General features: G+C 41.2%; 1 protein-coding gene across 1 annotated transcript in view; it reads right to left on the bottom strand.

The window, feature by feature from the left end:
* The window catches only part of p4ha3 (prolyl 4-hydroxylase, alpha polypeptide III), a 63015-nt gene extending 45909 nt beyond the window's left edge, over positions 1–17106 (bottom strand). Inside the window, exons 1-4 of the mRNA XM_052025557.1 lie at positions 16700–17106; positions 11985–12139; positions 2849–3072; positions 830–979 (exon numbers count right to left, since the gene is read on the bottom strand). Of these exons, the coding sequence (XP_051881517.1) occupies positions 830–979; positions 2849–3072; positions 11985–12139; positions 16700–16902 (732 nt within the window). The 5' untranslated portion in view covers positions 16903–17106. The remainder of the gene's footprint in view (positions 1–829; positions 980–2848; positions 3073–11984; positions 12140–16699) is intronic.
* Positions 17107–21605: the final 4499 nt, after the last annotated feature.

The following is a 21605-nucleotide window of genomic DNA, read 5'->3' as shown; positions in this document are numbered from 1 at the left end:
TATGCAAAAGTGAAATAATGAGGTAGTGTTCATGGGTTCATGGACCGTTCAGAAATCTGATGGCAGAGGGGAAGAAGTTGTTCCTGAAACATTGAGAGTCTTTAATGACGGATGCCACCTTCTTGAGGCACAGCCTCTTGAAGATGTCCTCGATGGTGGGGAGGGTTGTGCCCATGATGGAGCTGGCTGAGTCTACAACCCTCTGCACTCTCTTTTGATGTTGCGCATTGGAGCCTCCATAAGTCATAAGTGCATGTCATAAGTTATAGCCCACCAAACTGAAAATTATCTGTTTATTTCGACTATTAACCAATCTCAGTTTGCCCCAGTCCATGACCCCCAATCCCATGTGCTTTTGCCATCTGTTTTTGTCTCATAGTGTCTTGTGTGGCATCTCATCAAATATCCTCGGAAAGTCCAAATCCATCACATCTACTGGTTCTCCTTTGTTATTATAGCTAGTTATAATCTCAAAAAACTCAAAGAAATTTGTCAAGATTTTACTTTCATAAATCTACGTTGACTCTACCTAATCCTATTCTTATTTTATGTGCACTTTTACCACTTCCACATTTTCTCCACACTGACATCAGGCAAACTGCTCAGTGGCTCCCCGTTTTGACCTCTCCTAGTGTATCACTAAGCTATCCTTTAATCACTAAATACACAAATGGAGGTCAAATTACATCAAATAAATTAAGTCAGGAGGATATTATTTTCGATCTAATGCTTTATAAGTTTGCATGTCAGCCTTGCGTGGAGACTATGCTGATCCTTTTTGCATTGTTCCAAGTTTTAGTGTAAGTGCTGCTTAAGAAACACTACTTACCATGTAATGAGAGAAAGCCAGGTGATCCAGAGCTTCCTCAAGACTTCCTTGGTCTTCAGTATTCCAGACTCCTATACTTTGTCGGAAAAGAGTCACTGCTTCCTCTAGCCAAATAACTGAGTGATAATAGTCGCCCGTATCATAGGCAACCTGGGATGGAAACACAAAATGTAGATTTAAAATGATGTCTGAATGCCTGGTGAGTTTAGACGCAAGTTACACAAGAATGCTTCTATATAAAATCGTGGGTTATCTAATACACTACATAATGGAGATATTCTCGTAATGTGATAGCAGACTGTTTCTTATAAAATTATATAACAGACACAATGGTGTGCAGGTCACAGGCCCCATCCCAATAATCATTTAATCAGATCAGCAAAGTACCTTCCTTTGCACTTATATGCATTTACATGTCCAATAAGTGCACATTTAATGTGCACTCCAAAAATGATCAGTTTTAAATTCCTGTGCATCCTATAACATGCATGATATTTTGCACCATTCTGATGTTTTTACTGTATTTATTATTACCATGTCCACTGTTTACATTGTGAGCTTCACTCAGGCCAGAAATTTCATTACACCCTGTTGTATATTGACAATAAACTAGTCTGATCTGATCTTTTAAGGTAGCTTTTGACTTTTGTGAAATTCATCTGGATTTTCTACTGGAAAATCTAACTCTCAAATGACTGCTTCTAGATATGGGGTAGATCACGTGCTGAAGTGGTTAAAATACCAGACTAGTAATCCAGAGGCTTGCGATAATAAATGTAACACTCCTGATTCAATTTATTGATGGACTGTCTTACAACATCTGTTGATCACAATGGCTCTCTTCAGTATTATCCCACACACTTCAATAAGGTCAGTATGAAATTCAGTACCAACGAACTTCATTATCATTTGATATTAGTGTAAAATGCCTAATAGTGAGTCAGAAGCTAATTTTCAATCGAAAATTTGGCCAACTTCAAAGGATTTCAAAATAATTATTCACTTGTGCTGCTGCTCAAGATTTAATTTAGGCCCGGTTCTCATTAAATGAAAAACTGGGGAAAAGATTTTCATCTCGGCAATTGGGAGAGCAGGAATTAGCTGGCTGACACAGAAATGTTTCATAAATATATAGGAGTAGGAGTTGACCCATCTGGCCTTTTGACCCTGCTCTGTCATTTCAGTTCTAATCACCTAACTTGATATCACATTCTTGCTCTCTCTCCACATCCTTTGAGGTCCTTTGCATCTAGAAATTTATCTATCTCCTTCATAATCATATTCAACTCTGCAGCCCTCTGTGGTAGCGAATTCTACAGGTTCACCATCCTTTGTGTGAAGAACCGTTCTTCATCTCAGTCCGAAACCTCTTTCACTGTAACCTGAAACTGTGACTCCTTGTTCTAGTTACTCCAGCCAGTGAAATATCCGCGTCATATACAGTCTGCCTAGCCCTGTCAGAACTGTGCCAGTTTCAAATAAGTTCCATCTCATTCTTCCAGACTCTAGAGAATACTAATCTAGTTGACCTAATCTCTCCTCATTCAACAGTTTCTCCAAGATAAGAATCCTTCTCCATTGATATAAGCAGAGAAGAGAGAGGCCCATCTCTCTAAATACAACTAAAATAAATTGTAAATGCTTCCAGTGACCACTTTTCCAAGTGTTCTTCTCAAATCCAACTGTTAATACAAAATCTCAACACAGCCCTCTGTAAGAAGTGTCATTATCTACAAGATGATGTCAATCAAAAGCCATCAGCACTTTGAATAGCTAATGAAAATAGAAAACAATCTGCACAGTTAATTAATGCATGCATGCAGTGTAGGTAAACATGTAAATACCTTGCAGCAAAGACAGTGCACCTTAAACATAACCTTGGTAACAATAAACTCATATAAGAGAATCTTATTCCAAAAATGCACAAATGCATTTTGAATGTATTTAATACAAGTCCCATTATCTCAATCAAAACCATAAAGCTCTGTCACTGACATTTTTCCATCATTGTTTACATACCTTTCCAATTTGAAAACAGTCATCTGCTGAAAGGGTGCTGGATAGACTTGGCCTGTAGATACTGGAAACCTCTCCTCCAGTTATCTGTAGAAACTCCCCTTTGATCAACCCCTTTGTGCTTAGGGCATACACATCCTGTAGCCTCATCAAACCCTTGGCAGCTCCCTTGAGGTCCTCGGGTTTTGGGAGTTGCTCCTTGATCTTCTCAAAATCAGCCTTGAGTGCTAAATACAATGTTGGAATCAGTGTCAGTTGACCTTACCGGAGATCATTTTCCACAGACTAACATGTTATAGTTGTCACGTTCTGCAGCTGGTGAAAATATCAAGTGTTTATTTCTAATGTAAAGCATAGAGCCAATTTAGATTGTGAAGCCAAAGGTTTGGCCTGGGTGTACAAACCTACAAGTATTGAAAGAAATGTAGAAGGTTTTAATCACAATCTGTATAAAATCGTCAAGGAGGTAGCATTTTGCCCTGGTGACATATCTAGTGAAGAACATTACATAATTCATTAAACTTAATGCATTTTAGTCTCATTATCTATTTGATTGTTTTTAGAAAAGGGGTTTTCATGACTTTTTCTCCTCAACTCATTGTGAATGTTATTTGCTCTTCTCCAGTCTCTCTACCATGTGACGTCTAAGAATACACTGCGGATATGTCACCAAATATCTTCCTTCCTGGAAAGTGCTGACAAGTGTTGGAATAAAACTCTATGGGTGAAACTCTAGTGCTTTGTCAAACTTGCCTTTCAAACTTCTCATCGCCCTATCAAACTTTTTAGGAATCATTGTCCAATTCCCGTGAAAATTGATAAGGTTATCAGAAGACTGCTGGGCCACACACATTGAATGAGAAATTTGATAAAGTATTAGACTAGAAAATCATCCTTAGAATTTTAATCCAACATTTGTCAGCACCTTCCAGAGAAGAAGAGGCAAATTTAAATGAAAATATTAATCGACAGTGTATCCTAAGATGTCATGTGAATGAGAGATCATGAAAGTTAATTATTCCAATATGTTGTGAAGAAAATGCAAATAAGAATTATGGGTAGGGAATGTAGAGTCTTGTTTTCATTAAAAGATCGTGCATCAGAATTAAATTAATGTGTTTGCAAACTAAAGCAATGAACATATTGCTTTCTGGATATGATCACAGTGGCAGTCTGTAACATTCAGCAGCTTTATAAAAATCACTTCTTAAAAAGATTTTTTACCATGATGGGCTTGCATTGTATGTTTTTGGGTACGTGTATTGACTTGAGATTGTATTCTTTCCATTAACCCATCTCCTTAGCTTACTTTAAATAGCAGAATACTCAAGTGGAAAACTGAGGTCCTCATCAAAACTCCATTGAGAATGGAGTAGTTAGGGTATTTTTGTGCTTTTGATGTCTCAGCGGCTGAGTTCTGCATTGTTTCTTAATGAGGTACATGATCTGGGAATAAAATAAAAACAGAAAATGCTGGAAATACTCAGCAGGTCAGGTCGCATCTGTGGGAAGAGAAACTGAGTTAACTTTTCAAGTTTGAAGCCCCTTTGACCTGAAACATTTAACACTGTTTCTCTTCACATAGATGTGGCCTGATCTGCTGAGTATTTCAAGCATTTTCTGTTTTTATTCTAGACTTCTGGCATCTACAATTTTTTTTAGATCTTCTCTGCATTGGGAATGAGGTCATTTTCATCTGGAGTATACAAGTATGTTGATGCGTTGCCCATATGTGGCATGGACTTTCAGTCATGAAGATTTAAAGTGGATTTCCTTGGAATTAGTTTGTACATCAAGGTTAAATCTATGATTACTGCTTAACATTTCTAATAATATGCAATGAATGCTTGCTGAAAATTTAGTACATCAACTATTTTACCTCAATGGGTTTGTTAATATTGTGCATCTTTCCCAGTTAGAGACCAAGAATGTGAATTGGAGCTTTCTCAACTGGCCAATGGAGACTAAAACGAGATCTGACAAGTTATTCTTTAAATTGTGACAGGCTTGCATTGCTCTTATTGTGGTGCCAGATGTAGGAGATCAACAATTTAAGACTGTCATTAAAAGTGTGAGAACATAGGTTAGAGTCACATAGTTAGGTTAGGTATATAAAATTATGAGGGGCATAGATAGGGTGGACAAGCAATATCTTTTCCCCATTATCGAGCGATCCAATACCAGAGGGCATGCATTTAAGGTGAGAGGGGGTAGGTTCAGAACAGATGTGAGGGGTACGTTTTTTACTGAGAGAGTGGTGAACGTCTGGAATGCGTTGCCTGATAGGGTGGTGGAGGCAAACTCACTGGGGGCTTTTAAGAAGGGCTTGGATGGGCACATGAATGAGAGGAAAATAGAGGGATATGGGCATTCTGTAGGCAGGAGGGAATAGCTATGTTGGCACAACATTGTGGGCCGAAGGGCCTGTACTGTTCTATGTTCTAAAACTACATTTGCGAGGGTTGTTGAAACATGGATGAGTTTCAAGGCCCATATAGTAGCTGGTATACAATGACAACCCCTCCCCACTGCCTCCCCGTTCACCCACATTAAAAGAATTCATGCATGAGCAACTTCCATCCTCAGAACTGTTGACCCTTAGTCAACACAGTGACACAGCTAGTAGAGCTCCAGTGCTGTTTTGTGTTGGGTTTGCACATTCTCCCTTTGACTGTGTCGGTTTCCCCTGGCTGCTCTGGTTTCCTCCCACATCCCAAAGATATGAGGGTTGGTAGGCCAACTGGCCAATGTAAGTTGCCCCTAGTGTGGAGCAGCAGGATCCTGGTGTAGGTGAGTGGAAGAATCTACAGGGAGTTGATGCGATGTGGGGCAGATTACGTTAAAGGGAAAGATTAGTGGGGGAATGGGATGACTCTCTGAGCTGGGAGAGACTCGATAGGCTGAAATAACCTCCTACTATGTTTTCAGGAAACATGGAATATGGATACCTAAGAAGAAGACAACTTTGCCTCTAACTGTAACTGAAATCGAAGCTGTTTTATATTTTAAGGAAAGAGCAGGTAAGTAGATGCAAAGCAATGGTGAATACAAAGTGCATACAAAGTGAAAAAGCTAATGAATTAGAATAGGAATTGGTTTATTATCGTCACATGTACCAAGATACAGTTAAAAGCTTTTGTTTGCATGCCATCCAGACAGATTATTCCATACATAAGTACATGGAGGTAACAAAATAAGAAAACAGAATGCAGAATATAGTGTTACAGAGAAAGTGCAGTACAGGTAGACAAATAAAGTGCAAGGGCCACGACGAAGTGAGATTAGGAGATCAAGAGTTCATCTTTTAGTGTATGAGATAGACTAAACGACTGAGAATTTTTCAGGACTTAGCAATGGGGCCCTAAAAAGCTAATAAGAAGGGAGAAAATTGATCATAAGTGTAAACTGGCAAGTAATATCAAAACAGCAAGAGCTTCCAAGGATATAGGAAAAGGAAGAGGGTGCCTTGGGTAAGTAGGGAATCCCTGGAGAGCAAGACTGGGGAATTAATAACAAGAAACAAGGAAATGGCAGATAATTTAAACTAATACTTTGCATGTGTCTTTATTGTGGAGGACAAGGCAGCATCCCAAGATAACCATTAGGCTAGTTTCAAATAGAAGGGAAGAACTTTTAGCAATTTGTATCAATGAGGGACAAGCTACCAGAAAAGTTAATGGGACTGAAGGCAGACAAGTCACCAGGACCCGATGACCTGCATCAAGGGGTTTTAAAGAAGGTGGCTGCAGAGATAATGGAGACACTGATTGAAGTTTTTCAAAATTCATTGAGTACCAGGAGGATCCCAGCAGATTGTATAACCGCAAAAGTGATGCCCTTGTTCAAGAAGGGAAGGAGACAAAATGTGGGAAACTACAGGCCAGTGAACTTAACATCTGTTGTTGGGAAGATGCTGGGCTCAATTATCAAGGAAGAAATAGCTTGCAATCAAACCAAGTCAGTGTGGTTTTATGAAAGAGAAGTCAGGCTTGACAAATTTGCCAAAACTCTTTGACAATATAACATGCAGAGTTGATAGAGGGAAACCTGTAGGTATACTGTATTTGAGTTTCCAGAAGGCATTTGACAAAGTTCTATATAAAAGGTGAGTGCACAAGATAAGTGCAGATGGTATTGGGGTAAGTATGTTAACCTGGTTTGAAATCCAGTTATCATATGGAGGACAGAGAATCAGAATAAATGTGTATTTTTCAGACTGGAAAGATGTAAATAGTAGAGTTCCCCAAGGATCAGTCCTCAGCCCTCAATTACTTATGATCTATACTAATGACTTAGAGGAAGGGCAGAGTGTATTGATGACATGAAAATAGATGGGAAGACATGCTGTGATGGTGATATTTGGACTCTGCAACAGAATATAGATAAGTTTAGTGAGTGGGCAAAACTAGGTAAATGCAGTTTAATTTAGGAAAGTGTCAGGAACTGCACTTTGGTAAGAGGAATCAAAAGGCAGGCTATTGTCTAACTGGAGAGAGATTGTAGGTGAACGAAGGAGAGAGGACTCTAGGTGCTCTAGTGCATGCAACACACGAGGTTAGCATGCAGGTGAAATAAACAGGAAGGTGAAAGGCATATTGGCCTTTACTACTGGGGTTGGAGTTTAAAAATAGAGAGGTATTGTTACAATTATTGGTCATGTTGTACCTGGAGTATTGTGCAGTTTTGGTCCCCTTACTTAAGAAAGAATATACAAGCAATGAAGGCCGGTCAGAAGAGATTCACTGGTCTAATTCCTGGAATGAGAGGGCTCACTTATCAGGAACAACTGAAACAGTTAGACCTAGATCCTTTGGAGTTTAAAAGAATGAGGGGTGATCTTACTGAAACATATAAGATCATAAGGGGTCATGACAGGGTAGATGTTGAGATGTTTCCATAGTGGGAGTGTGTCTTGAACGAGAGGATACAGAGGGCAGTGATTTAAAACTAAGGTGCTTAGTGATTTCTTCTTGTAGGGAGTAGGGAAATCTGGAGTTGTGGAGGCTGAATGACTGGAGATATTTAAAGAGGAGGTGGGTACCTTTTTGAAAGATTGGATAATTGAGGGCAGTGTTGAACTGACACAGAAAAGTGGAGCTGAGGCCTGGGACAGATCAGCCCTGAGTATATTGAATGAGGAGGCAGGCTTGAGGGGCCAAGTGGTTTACAACCGCTCCAATTTTCTTGGCTGTGCAAAACAGAATGGGGCTCTACCCTTGGTATCATATGGTAATGCCAAAGCTCCAGTGATGGGTGTGTGAGATTTAGTGCATTGATCTTGGCATTTTATCCCCAGACTATCCCTTAACCTCATTGACAATAATGCTTACAATACCACTTCAACCTCCCGGTTCAGCCAGCTATATTATGCACACCTTGGTTGGCATGGGCCAGTTGGGCCAAAGGGTCTGTTTCCATGCTGTATTAGTATGACTATGACTCTATTATCATGCAGTTTGTGCACTGGACTCATATCAACTAGGAGCTGAGTTTGTATCACTCTAAACAACAACTGTTCCAACCTAGCAGATTATACAAGCAGCCTGTCGAACACCAAGTCTCATTGTTTGAACATCTCCAGGTTTCATCCTTCACCAGTTTTAAGTTTGCTCGTCTCATGTTGGGGAGTTACCAGTGGATTATGCAACAAAGAAATGTAATAAAGACTTCTGCTCATGATCGCTTTTTAGAGTCATAGAGTAATGCAGCACGGAAACAGGCCCTTCGGCCCAAATCATTCATGCCATTCATTGAATGTGAGTTTGTGGAAAACCAGGTGAAGCTTGGAATGGGTCTGATAGCAATGTTATCTATGACTTAAAAGCTAGCCAATGCACACTAGCAGCTGTCAGGCATTACTGGAAAGGTGGCATTACAACCATTTAGAGCAAGGCAGTAGAGTGGGGCTGCCGCCTCACAGCTCCAGCAACCCAGGTTCAATACTTGCCTCTTGTGCTTCTGTGTGGAGTAGGAAGATGGGCTTCCTCCGGGTGTTCCAGTTTCCTCTCACATCTTAGAGCGGTGCGGGTTGGTAAGTTAATTGGCCACTATAAATTGTGAGTGTGTAGGTGAGTGATAGAATCCAGCGGGAGTTAGTTGAAAGGTGGGGAAGAATAACAATGGAATCAGTGTAGGTTTAGTGTAAGGGTGTTTGATGGTTGGTTCAAAGTGGGTGGGCTGGAGGGCCTGCTAATGTACCAAGGCCTATTTACCTGTCTGACTCTAGAATTCTAAAATGCTCAGAAGGGAGGATTGTTAGGAATTGATGCACCTAGTCCTGTGCTTTGAACAACATACAGAGCTTCAGGTAAATTTATTCAGTTGTTACAGAGCAGAAATGGGCCACTGAGCCCAACACAGATGTTAATCTGAGCCCCATGGGAATTCCCTCCCACCCGCCTTCATCAAACTCCACCAACCTATCCTTCCATATCCTTTTCAGTTTTGCATCTAACTTAACTGAGGACCTTAATGCTGACCGAAAGGGACTCTTTGCTCCTGTTGTGTTAGGATTAATTTTTTTTTTAATTTTATTTACAGCGTGGTAACAGGCCCTTCCAGCCCAATGAGTACGTGCTGCCCATTTTAAACCCCCATGTTAACCTACCTGTACGTCTTTGGAATGTGGGAGGAAACCGGAGCACCCGGAGGAAACCCACGCAGATACGGGAGAACGTACAAACTCCTTACAGGCAGCGACGGGAATTGAACCCCGATCGCTGGCGCTGTAATTACTTCTGGAGACTCCAGTGAAGAGTCAAGGCAGTCACCAAATGGTCACAAGGGAGCATTTTCTGAATGATGCTCATAGTCCTGTGCTTTGAACAATTGGAGATTTACAGGTGATTTAGGCCACACCCCACACAGATTTCCATGACTTTCTACAGCCTAGATTCCTACTGAGCGTTCCTATGATATGAAGCTTTGTACTGAGGCCACCAACAAATGGTTTTAAAATTCTCAAATTGTATCCTTTGTACTTAGCTCATAATGAATTAAACATGTTATAATTCTTTCTTTGTCTACTTTATCGTTTAGGGTCTTTATATCCTCTGACACCACTATTTGCTCCACTCCCCTATGCCATTTCTATCAGTTGCAATAAATATTGCAGGCCAGTTACTTTGAATCAATATTGTATTCTTGGACTGATATTCATGGTTTGTGCAGCATTCATTTATTAACCATTATTTTATTTGTCTGGGAGATCTCCAAAGTCAGATATGAAACATCCATATTGCCTTTTGAGCTCCCCATTACAGAAGGAACAATATAAAAGGAAATCCAATTATTGTCAACTGCGTTTTGTGGAAGTATTTATTTCAGTCTATAATAACAACTTATATCATTGTCCAAAACATCCCACTATATGAATTGCAGAATTTCTTTTTCAAGTATAAGTAAAGGCTTTTTCCAATGAATTGTAAATTGCTGTCTGGGGGAAGTCAATGGCATAGTGGGTTCGAAATAGCTTTCTTGCAATGGGACTCGGTTTCAAATCCCATCAGAGTGATTAGATCAATGTCTGATCTTTATAAGTCCCTAATGTCAAATGAATTCAGTCATAGACCAGTTGGAAACAGCACAAAATGAGATAGGAGAATAGCAGGCCAGTTTTTACAGGAAGAACAGGCACTTTCAAGGGGTAACTTTATCCCTCCCCCTCTGTACTCCCAAAAGAGCTGGATCTGTTTATGAGAAGGGAAAATGCTAACATTCTGAAATAGGAACCTAACACAACTCAACCCCACTTATTGAGGGGTGGTGGAGACGGGAACACTCACAACATTTAACAAGTATTTGAAATGTGGCAGAGAAGGCTACAGGCTAATTACTGAAAAATGGGATTGATAGAGATAGGTCTTTGATGGCCAGCACAGACCCAGTGGGCTGAATGGCCTGTTTCTATGCTGTATGAATCTATGACTTTATGAATGAGATTTGTTTGACTTCCTCTAGCAAATGGCAGAGACTTGATGGGCTGAATGCACTCCTGTTGAGCTTTAAAGTTCTGTAATCCTACGGCTTCATATTGATTTCAGGTTAATCAAGGTTCAAGATACAGGGCACAGATAAATTGTAATATTCTAGAACAATACTGGGTACCTCGCCACAAATAGAGATGATTGTGCAATGGTAGTCTATGGTTTCAGTAAAGACCACAAGTAGTCTAGAAGTCATAAGTTAGATGAGAAAATAGCAAGTCATAGGGTAGAACTTGAAGAGAGTGTGAAAATTGCCAGTTTGTAAAAAGCCCAATTGGTTATTTAATGACTTTCAGGGAAGGGAGCCTACCACTCCTTCTCAAACTGATCTATAAGTGGCACAATCATCATAAGGTGGATCACCTTAATATCAGGCACAGTTAGCATAACGCTATTACAGCGCCAGCAACCCAGGTTCAATTCCGGCCGCTGTCTGTAAGGAGTTTGTACATTCTCCCTGTGTCTGCATGGGTTTCCTCTGGGCGCTCCAGTTTCCTCCCACATTCCAAAGACGTACGGGTTAGGAAGTTGTGGGCATGCTACGTTGGCGCCGGAAGCGTGGCGACACTTGTGGACTGCCCCCAGAACGCTCTAGGCAAAAGATGCATTTCACTGTGTTTCGATGTACATGTGACTAATAAAGATATCTTATCTTATCCTCCCATCATACAAGCATTTATGTTGGTCCTTAGCATTATGATTGTAGGTGGAATGGGGTTCTGGTGTCAATTATTGTGCAGCACCTAATTGTATTACTTTAGTGTACCACCATCATATATAAAGCATCTGAGCTTTTAAACATCAATAATTAGTCAGAAATGTTTTATTTAAATTTTCATTGTGTCATTCGAGAGAGGATGGGTAGATGGACAAACAATCTGTTTCCATACCAGCAACCGCAGGAACTACCCCTTCATGGAACATGAAAACCAAAAATACTGAAACCCCAGAGTTTCAAAGTAAAGGACAAAGTTAGTTCTGTGCAAAAGCCTGGGTTCAATCCAATAACTGCCATTCAACAAATACAGTCAGAAACAGAAAATCATTTTTACAATCAGAATAGCATTTTGTGATATCATATCTAATTTAAAAAAATCTGTATAATTATAATCACACTATTAATGAGATAGAAAGAAAAGCATTTAAGCACCCACCTTGAATATTTTCAATGGCTTCATTGCTGTACACAATGTTTTGCCAGTCCACCTGCAACCTCTTTATAAGGGTATAGGCAAACAGAGGGTTTGATATCGCGGTCACTGATTCCTGGTAAACATTGTTATGCAGTGTTTTTACTTTTTCATAAAATCTGCAATTCAATGGAATTAACAAGATCTATAACAGGGGAAACAATAGACAGATTTGGTGAAATCCTTTTGATGAGAACCACGTAAATAGTATCTCTTGACAATCTGAACAGTAATTATGGACAAAGTCACTCTGCCACATGTAACAACAACTTATATTAATATTGTTGTCCTTAGGAAAAGAGAACAGGGAAGGGGGGTATTGGAATAAAATTCCAAAATACGTAAGTGCAATTACTAAATGATCGGCCTTCCAATTAAAAATTAATATTTTATATTGTGAACTTAAAATATGGACAAAGAGTATTGCTTCATTTTCATCATTGTTGAGCTGAATGGAACTTCAACTAATCCAGGACTTAAACTGGTTGGACAAAGAAAGAATAGTAAGTATCTTCGTGTTGGTGGTGGCAGCAGAGGTGTTTAGTTGAATGCCTTCCATGTATTAGGGGGAGATTTTACTCCAGAGTTGTAATTATTGTGTGTTGGGATAATCATTGAGAAATTCTAATCATTAGTTCCTGCATTTCGTTCACTAAAATGAGCTTAAGGCTACCAAATGGCATCCATGATGCATGTGTACACTTGTGGGGCAAATCAATGAGGGTACTGTTGCGTCTGGTGAACACCAGAGGGAGGTTTACAGAACAGTGAGGTTAGGACGTCAGCCGTTGTGCAAAGCTGACTTGCTGCTGGTTAGGCATTCCACACTCCAGCTAATGGTCTCTCTTAATCACATGCAGCTAAATACTCATTCAGGATGAGGAAGGACACAATCCCACCCACATCCCCTGTCCATCCTCACCACTTTCGCTATATAAAGGGATCTTCATCAAGCAGTTGATTCATTTCTATTGGCTCATGTTACAATTCCACAATGTTTGCTACTTTCTGTACCTTTTTCAAGTTGTGAAAGTCTGCAGCAGTGGTACAGCAGGCACACAAGGACTTTGTGTATATGAATGTATGAACTGAGGAGTTTGCCATTCAATAAGATCGTGGCTGATTTGATGATTGTAACTTCAGCTCCACATTCCTGTCTACATTCAGTAACCTTTCAGTTCCTTGTTCATCAAGAACCTATGTCTACCTTAAAAATATTCAAGGACTCTGCTTCAACTGCCTTAAAAGGCCTTAGGGTAAAAAAAACCCTAAACTGCCTTAGAAGAGTTTCACAGGCACCTGACCCTCAGAAAAATGTCACTTCATCCCTGTCTTAATAGCGTGATCTTTTATTTTTAAACTGATCCTTCGTTCTAGATATTCCCACAAGAGGTAACATCCTCTCCACATCCACCCGGTCAAGATCCGTCAGGATCATATGCTCCAGTCAAGTCTCCTCTCTAAAATTTCTAGTGGATACAAGCTCAGCCTGCCCAACATTTCCTCATAAGATAAACAGAACATTCCAGCTATTTAGTCTGGTGAACCTCTGAATTGTTCCAATGCATTTGCATCATTTCTCATACAAGGAGAGCAATACTGTACACAGTACTAGGATGTGTTCTCAGCAATGCCCCATATAACTGAAGCATAACCTCACTACCTTTATATTCAGTTCGCCAGCAATAAATGATAACATTCTGTTAGCTTACTTGACGTACTTGTTTTCTTTGTACATCATGCACTAAGGCACCTAGATCCTTCTGCATCTCAGCACTCTGCAATCTCTCACCATTCAGATAATATGTTTCTCTTTTACCTTTCCTGCCAAAAATCGACAATTTCGGATTTTCCTACATTATAATCCATTTGGAAGTTTGTTTCTCATTTATCCTTATCTTACCCTTTATAGTCTCATCATGTCTTTTCCATTACTTACCTTCCAACCCTTCTTTGTGTCATTGCAAACATTGTCTTCGATGCCAAGTCATCTATGGTAAAACTCTGATAACCCGGCATGCTTGGGACATGGTGGTGCTGTACTATCGGATTGAATGTTTTTCTAATATTAATACACTAACACAATTTTAATTCACTTTTATTAGATGTTGCACTGTATTCTAATAAATTTCCCAGTGAACCCCGAGTTGCACTTTAGAATACAACTGAGACCTATCCCATCAACCAGAAAAAGAGCCTCTTATGCCCACTCTCAGTTTGCTGTGAGCCAACCAATCTTCTCTCCTTGCCAGTATGTTACCTTCCACACTGTGAGCATTTATTTTCTGCAATAACCATTTACAAAACCTTTAAAGTCAAAAAAACAATTGCTCCCAGACATGAATGCATTCCCCAAGAAACCAACACAGCTGGGTGGCTGAGCAGACAGCACACAGAGCAGGATAATGGAAGAGGTACAAACAAAATGCTGGAGAAACTCAGCTGGTCAGCCAGCATCTATGGAGGGAAATGAACAGTGGACATTTCAGGCCGAAACCCTTCATCGGGATAAAGGAGGAGGTAGTGGGTGCTAGCGTACAGTGGCTCTCAACAGGCATAAATAATGAGGGTGTTCAAGAGCAATTCTCTAACCTCAACCTCCACTAGCAACACACAACACTTGTGCTTCAAAGACTCCTTCGCTAATATCTGCAACCCGCTACAACAGTAGCAACTTCAGATGAAGCCGACCAAAACAAAGAATCTTCATGCTCCTGACTGCAACGTGAAGTGTTTGTTGTGTCTCTTATAATTTGCAGGACACTTTGGGCAAGGGAGGCAGTTCACTTTGCTAATATTGTTGTCTTTGTCATGGTCCCAGTGTGCCATTGACTGCACACACACACTTTGCTTTGAGGCCACTCTTTGACGTCACCTCTGCCTTACACTGATACTGAAAAAGGTTCCACACTCTCAATGCCCAGCTGGTGTATGACCACAGACAGCCAATCATACAATTCAATGGACAAACATACCTCTCAGATAGGTATAAATTAAAACCATTTGTTTTAATAACATTAGCTTATGCAAGACAATGAAAACTTTAATTATAATTAAAATAAAGGAAAAAAAAAACAAACGACTTCACCTCACTTACCCTTAGTTAGTAAGGCATTTAATAAATAGGGTCACCCACTTGCATGTCAGTTACATAAACCTGAGGGGCCAAATATGAAATGTAGCCATATCAGACCCCTCAGCTTTACGCCTTTACATTCAAGCGGTGACCCTATTTGCCTACTGATACCAGTCACAATAGCTTCATTTTGCATCAGCCCCTTGGACCAGCTGATCTGGACACAATGGCAATTGGCACTAATGAGGTCAAGCTCAGCACGAATCCAACAAAACCTTGCAGCCACACCAATGGTGAATGTGTAGATCTCTGGGATACTGAAAGGATGTGTTCTCTGGCCGGAATGCTCTGCAGGAGCTTATATTTTGCAAGAGAGAGTGTGTCAACAGGCTGGAGTTGTGCAAATGGTGACCTGTGCTGCAGCAGTAGTGCAGATGGCAAGCCAGCAGTGCAGCAGTTGTGTCAGCATGTTTCAGGCTTCTGTGCATGGCTATACTACTGCACGGCAGAATGGAAGCAGGGAACGCACTGCAGGTCAAATGACTTCTCGCTGCAGCCCAGGACTTAACATTGAACCTGGGGATGCTTCCAAATCACACTGAGCTCAGGGGCAGGCTACATAAGCTTTATGCCATCTTTAGCTATTGCATGTGTGGTGACCCTATTTGAATAGTTTGCCAACTTTCCTTAAAAGACTGAGGTTAAGTAGTTTTCTCTCTTCCCATTATTTTAGATTAAAGTTTTGAATTATATTGCAATTAAATATACATGTTTTAATTTAGGATATCTTTGTCCATTGAATCAAACTGTAGAATAAGTCACCACTAAAAATAATCTTAGAATTTCTGTAGGGACACAAAGTCCCTCGAAAAAAGTGAATATTTTCTCAGAGGTGCCTTAAAATTACTTTAAAGAATTAACTTAAAAATTAACCTAAATACCTTCATTAAATTTTGCTGCTCTTATTCAGTTTCTTATTATGGGAGCGTATCAAGTTTAAGTCATTTAAAATAAATGGCCAGGAATGCACCAAATCGCCGGCTAGAACAGAAATAAATCAGAACCAGCACTAAGTCACAGATAGGACCAGACTCAGGAACCTGCCAAACCTTGCACCGTCTGATCCGAGAGCCGAGCGCTGTGCAATGTGCAATGGATTGGGGGCGGTGCAAACTTTTCTTAAATTTCCTGCACAGGACACCTAATGAAGCTTTACTGCAAATTTAATCGGTGAGAGGAACTCTGCGCCAGTATTGCGGCGACTGTCAGCTTCAACCTCCCAACAGACGGCAACATTTTCCTTCCAAAAGAATGTCCGACCATTATCGATTTTCACTTGATTTCAGAAAAGATTCGTAGTAAAAGTGACCTGATAGAAACCAGATGCCTTTTCAACTGATAAGTTCAAATAAATGCGAGAAGGATAGAAGTTGTAGGGCGAGGCAGAATGAATAAAACTTCGTTCACTCTGTGAAAAGATAATCGAACATTCTATAGCAATGTCAATCACTGCCAAAACTCTGCTCTTATTATTTATTTCTCATACTGGGATTTTGTAAACAAATTAGCGAAGGGGTTAATTCGGAGCGAATTGCAACCTTACCGCTTTAGGTCGTCCATTCTATAGATCTCATTTTCAATATAAGTCTGTAAATTTTGCAAAAGCACTTTTTCCACGGCGATCTCCTCCTGGATGTTGACGATGGATGTGTACAGGTCCCCTCTGGACGGGGTCAGTAAGGAGCCGCTCACTAAGTACAGTGACGAGGACAGGAACAGTAGCATTTTATAAACTTGCCTCCACATCAGGCAGTCCGCACTGATGAACAGCTTTAGCCAGCTGCTCCTTCGGGGTGCTGATGTTAAGTTCTCTCGGTGTTTTATAAGTGGGGTCGTATTTCCAGATCAGTTCGTTGAGGCGAAATCCGCGCTTGCCTGTATTAGGATTCATCGACTCACATTGCAATGGCATGGATCATGTGGTTAGGTTAGAGCTGGGGGGAGAGAGAGGAGCGGCTGGGTCCACACGCAGAGAGGGAGTACTAACTCAGTAGATCTGTCTGCCTGACTGAATTTTGGCCGGGTTTTTCAATGGGAATCAATCCCATTGACGTCGAGGGACCCAGCCAATGATGCACAGGATTTCACAGGGGATGGATGAATGGAGGGTTGAGCTCAAGAGGCGTGTGGAGGTTCCGCACTCAGTTCGGGCTGGGGGTGAGCTGTGATGCAGCTTTCAGACTTCACGGTGCAGGTAACCAGGGGACTTTCTCAATCACAGCGGCAATGCAAAGGCAAACAACGAAGTGTCGCAGACTCGAAACGTTGTCTCTCTTTCCACAAGATGCTGCCTGACCCGTTGAGTTTTGCCGGGATTTTCAGTTTTTATTTCAGATTTCCAACATCTGCGGTATTTTTTTTTAAAAAATCAGTAATAAACATTGCCTAGAGGATGGGCTGCGGAGGGAACGGATTTTCGAGATTATGGTTTTCATGAGGGGTTATGGTGACTGGTGATGTCCGTAGGTGAACCATGCCAAGGAGCACTGTCATCTAATCTCACTTGACTGGTGTCGTTGTGTTTTGGATTTGATAAGGGAACAATGACACCAACCAGTCTTATTGTGGCTTGTGACAGAACATTACAGCACAGTACAGGCCCTTCGGCCCACAATGTTGTGCCGACATTTTATCCTGCTCTAAGATCTATCTACCCCTTCCCTCTCACATAGCCCCCCCCCCATTTCTCTATCATTCATGTGTCAATCTAAGAGTCTCTTAAATGTCCCTAATGCACGGTAGTGCAGCGGTTAGCGTAACGCTTTACAGTGTCAGCGACCCGGGTTCAATTGCCGCCACTGTCTGTAAGAAGTTTATACGTTCTCCCTGTGTCTGCGTGGGTTTCCTCCGGGTGCTCCGGTTTCCTCCCACATTCGAAAGATGTACAGGTTAGGAAGCAGCGGACATGCTATGTTGGCGCAGGAAGCGTGGCAACACTTGCGGGCTGCCCCCAGAACACTCTACGCAAAAGATGCATTTCACTGTGTGTTTCGATGTACATGTGACTAATAAAGATACCTTATCTAATGTATCTGCCCCCACAACCTCTGCCGACAGTGCGTTCCACACACCCACCACTCTCTGTGTAAAAAACATACCTCTGACATCCCCCTTATACCTTCCTCCAGTCACCTTAAAATTATGCCCCCTCCTGTTAGCCACTTTCACCCTGGGAAAAGTCTCTGACTGTCCACTCAATCTATCCCTCTTACCATCTTGTAGACCTCTATCAAGTCACCTTTCATCCTCCTTTTCTCCAAAGCCCTTTTGAGAAGACTTTTCACCTGCCAAGTTTACTTTAGTTAAGTTCATTAAAGACATTATTTTGACTGCCGGTGTAATTTCTGCACATTGCTCTGTGCTGAGACAAGATTTCACTGCATTTAGATTGGTTTCTCATGATAGACAAATACCACCAGCACACTGTTGTTCTTGGGATTTAATGACAAGTTTCTTCAAAACACTGCAATATTTCACAACAAATATTTCTGTAAGATTTTGCCAATTGCAGATTCAATTAAATCTGAATTGAAGAGACTTATTCATGATCACAACAAAACCACTATGGATACAGGTACAGATTCAAAGCACAATAGATTTCTTAAATGAGTTCCACCCAGTACTTAACAAAGAAGATATTCACAGTTTGTCCCTTGAAATTTCAGAGGGTCACTCTTTAGGTGATTGCATTGTGGTCTCTTTTCCTCCTGATGTGTCTCTCTGTCTGTCTTGGCCTCCCTGCCTCAGTCTCCCTACCTTGGTTTCCTTGTCTCAGTTGTCCTCTCTCTGAATCTCTGCCTTGGTCTCTCTGCCTTGGTTCCTTACTTTTATATTCATTTTTATTTGCTCTTATATGGTCTCCTGTTCCTCCTTTCTCAGGTTGAGCTAACCTTGATCTGGGACTTTCACAGAACCAATCTCTAATGTCCTTCCTCCAATGGTAAGACCTTTAATTCCCTCATTGTTCTTTATCTTCTAACCTACTCCTTCTTGGGTAAATCCTTTATCACGTATTCATAGTACCTTGATGCCACGTATCTGTTTTCTCAAGCATAACACTGCTTTAGTGTTTTACCCTGTACTACCTCAATGCACTGTGTAATGAATTGATCTGTATGAATGGTATGCAAGACAAGTTTTTCACTGTACCTCAGTACAAGTGACAATAATAAGCAAATACCACTTTCTCTGACCTATACACCCAGTAAGTTTGAAGCATATTCCTGCAGTTAGCACCAGTTTTGACTTAGTTGGACTTCATGCTTTGTGACCTTACAAATTAATATTAGTACTTAAGCTTAGATATTTAAAATATTGCAATATTTGTTTAAGCTTCATTTTACAATTTGGCAAAGACATTCTAGTAATTGAAGATGCCACTTTAAATCAAAACAAGTAAGAGTGAAACCTTTTGTTCATTGTTGTAAATTAGGATTATTTTTATAATGAAATCAGAAAATACTGGAACCACAGACGTAAGAGATTCTGCAAATACTGGAATCTGGAGCAACATGCACAAAATGCTGGAGGAACTCAGCAGGTCAGGCAGCATCTATGGAGAGAAATAAACAGTCGACATTTCGGGCCAAGACCCTTCATCAGGACCGGAAAGGAAGAGGGCAGAAGCCAGAATAAGGTGGTCAGGGGAGGGGGAGGAGTACATGTAGGCAGGTGATCGGTGAGCTCAGGTGAGGGGGGAAGGTATGAGGGCGGGGGTGGAGAAGTAAGAAGCTGGGAGGTGGTAGGTGGAAGAGGCAAAGGGCTGAAGAAGGAAGGAATCCGGCAGGAGAGGGCAGTGGACCATGGAATAAAGGGAAGGAAGTGGGGAATAGATAGGCAGGTCATGAGGGTGGGGGAAGGGGAAATGCTCAGTCAATCGGGCAGCATCTGTAGAGAAAGAAAAACAGAGGCAATGTTTTAGGATGATGACTTTTCATCGACTAGAAGACATTGGAAACTGAGCATATTTTACGTGCGGAGAAGGCAGAAGAATAGATAGATCAAAGGGATAAGTTGGAGACAAGTGACTGAACAACACATTTGGTAGTCATGCTGGGTGAGAGGGAGTGGTTGTTAATTCCTAGTGGTCTTTCTGGAAGAGATTTAAAACAAAAACAAACGAGGACAGAGGAGCAAAAAATCAACTCAATCTAAGATACAAAATACTGCAGCTGTCAGAAATCAACAATAAAAGAATACACTAGAAATACTCAACAGGTCAAGCAGCAACTGTGGAGAGAGAAAAACTGAGTTACTATTACATACTGATGACCTTTCATCTTAACTGGGAGTTCTGATACAAATGGAAAAGGCTGTCAATCTGAAATGTTGAATTCACAGTTGAGTCCTGATGACTGTAATGTCCCTGGTTGGTTATTGAAATGGTCTTCCTTGCACTTACACTTCATTGGAACAGTACATGAGGCCAAAGATCAAAGAGTCAGAGAGGGAGTGGGGTGGAGAATTAAAGTGACAGACAAATGGAAGTTCAGGAGGTATTCTGCAAAGCGGTCACCTGTGTTTAATTTCTCCATTGTAGGGGAGACCACACTGTGACCACCAAATACAGTACACTAAAGTGGAAGTGAACCACTGATCCACTAGGAGAAGTGCTGGATTTCCTGTGGTTGGTTGAGAAGCCACCATGAGAAGGGGAATGGGTGTTGTTGGAGGTGGAAGGGTGAAGCAGGACATTGGGACATTGGGAATGGTCCCTCTGGAATGCTGAAAGGGAAGGGGAGGGCAGGGAGTGCCTGAAACGGTGGAGATTATGGAGGGTGATTCACTGAATTTGAAGGCAGGCAGAAGGTGATGATAAGGCAAAGCCCAGGTGGATGTTACAGGGCTGCTTCACAGCTCCAGTGACCTGGTTTCAACACTGAGCTCTGGTGCTGTGGAGATTGCACATTTTCCTTGGGACCACAAGGGCTTCCTTCAGGTTCTCCAGTTTTCATCCCAAACATGTGCCAGTTGGTACTAGAACATAGAACATAGAACAGTACAACACAGAACAGGCCCTTCAGCCCACAATGTTGTGCCAACATAGCTAATCCCTCCTACCTACAGAATGCCCATATCCCTCTATTTTCCTCTCATTCATGTGCACATCCAAGACCCTCTTAAAAGCCCCCAGTGAATTTGCCTCCACCATCCTATCAGGCAATGCATTCCAGGCATCCACCACTCTCTGAGTAAAAAATGTACCCCTCACGTCTCCTCTGAACCTACCCCCTCACCTTAAATGTATGCCCTCTGGTATTGGATCACTCAATAATGGGAAAAATATATTGCTTGTCCACCCTATCTATGCCCCTCATAATTTTGTACACTTCCAACAGATCACCCCTCAGCCTCCATCGCTCCAGAGAAAAGATCCCAAGTTTGTCCAGCCTCTCCTGAAAGCACATGCCCTCTAATCCAGGCAGCATCCTAGTAAATTTCCTCTGCAT

The sequence above is a fragment of the Pristis pectinata genome, chromosome 11, assembly GCF_009764475.1.
Source record: "Pristis pectinata isolate sPriPec2 chromosome 11, sPriPec2.1.pri, whole genome shotgun sequence".
NCBI classification, from domain to species: Eukaryota; Metazoa; Chordata; class Chondrichthyes; order Rhinopristiformes; family Pristidae; genus Pristis; species Pristis pectinata.
Note: the sequence above shows the minus strand (reverse complement) of the source record. Positions and strands in the feature narration are given on the sequence as shown.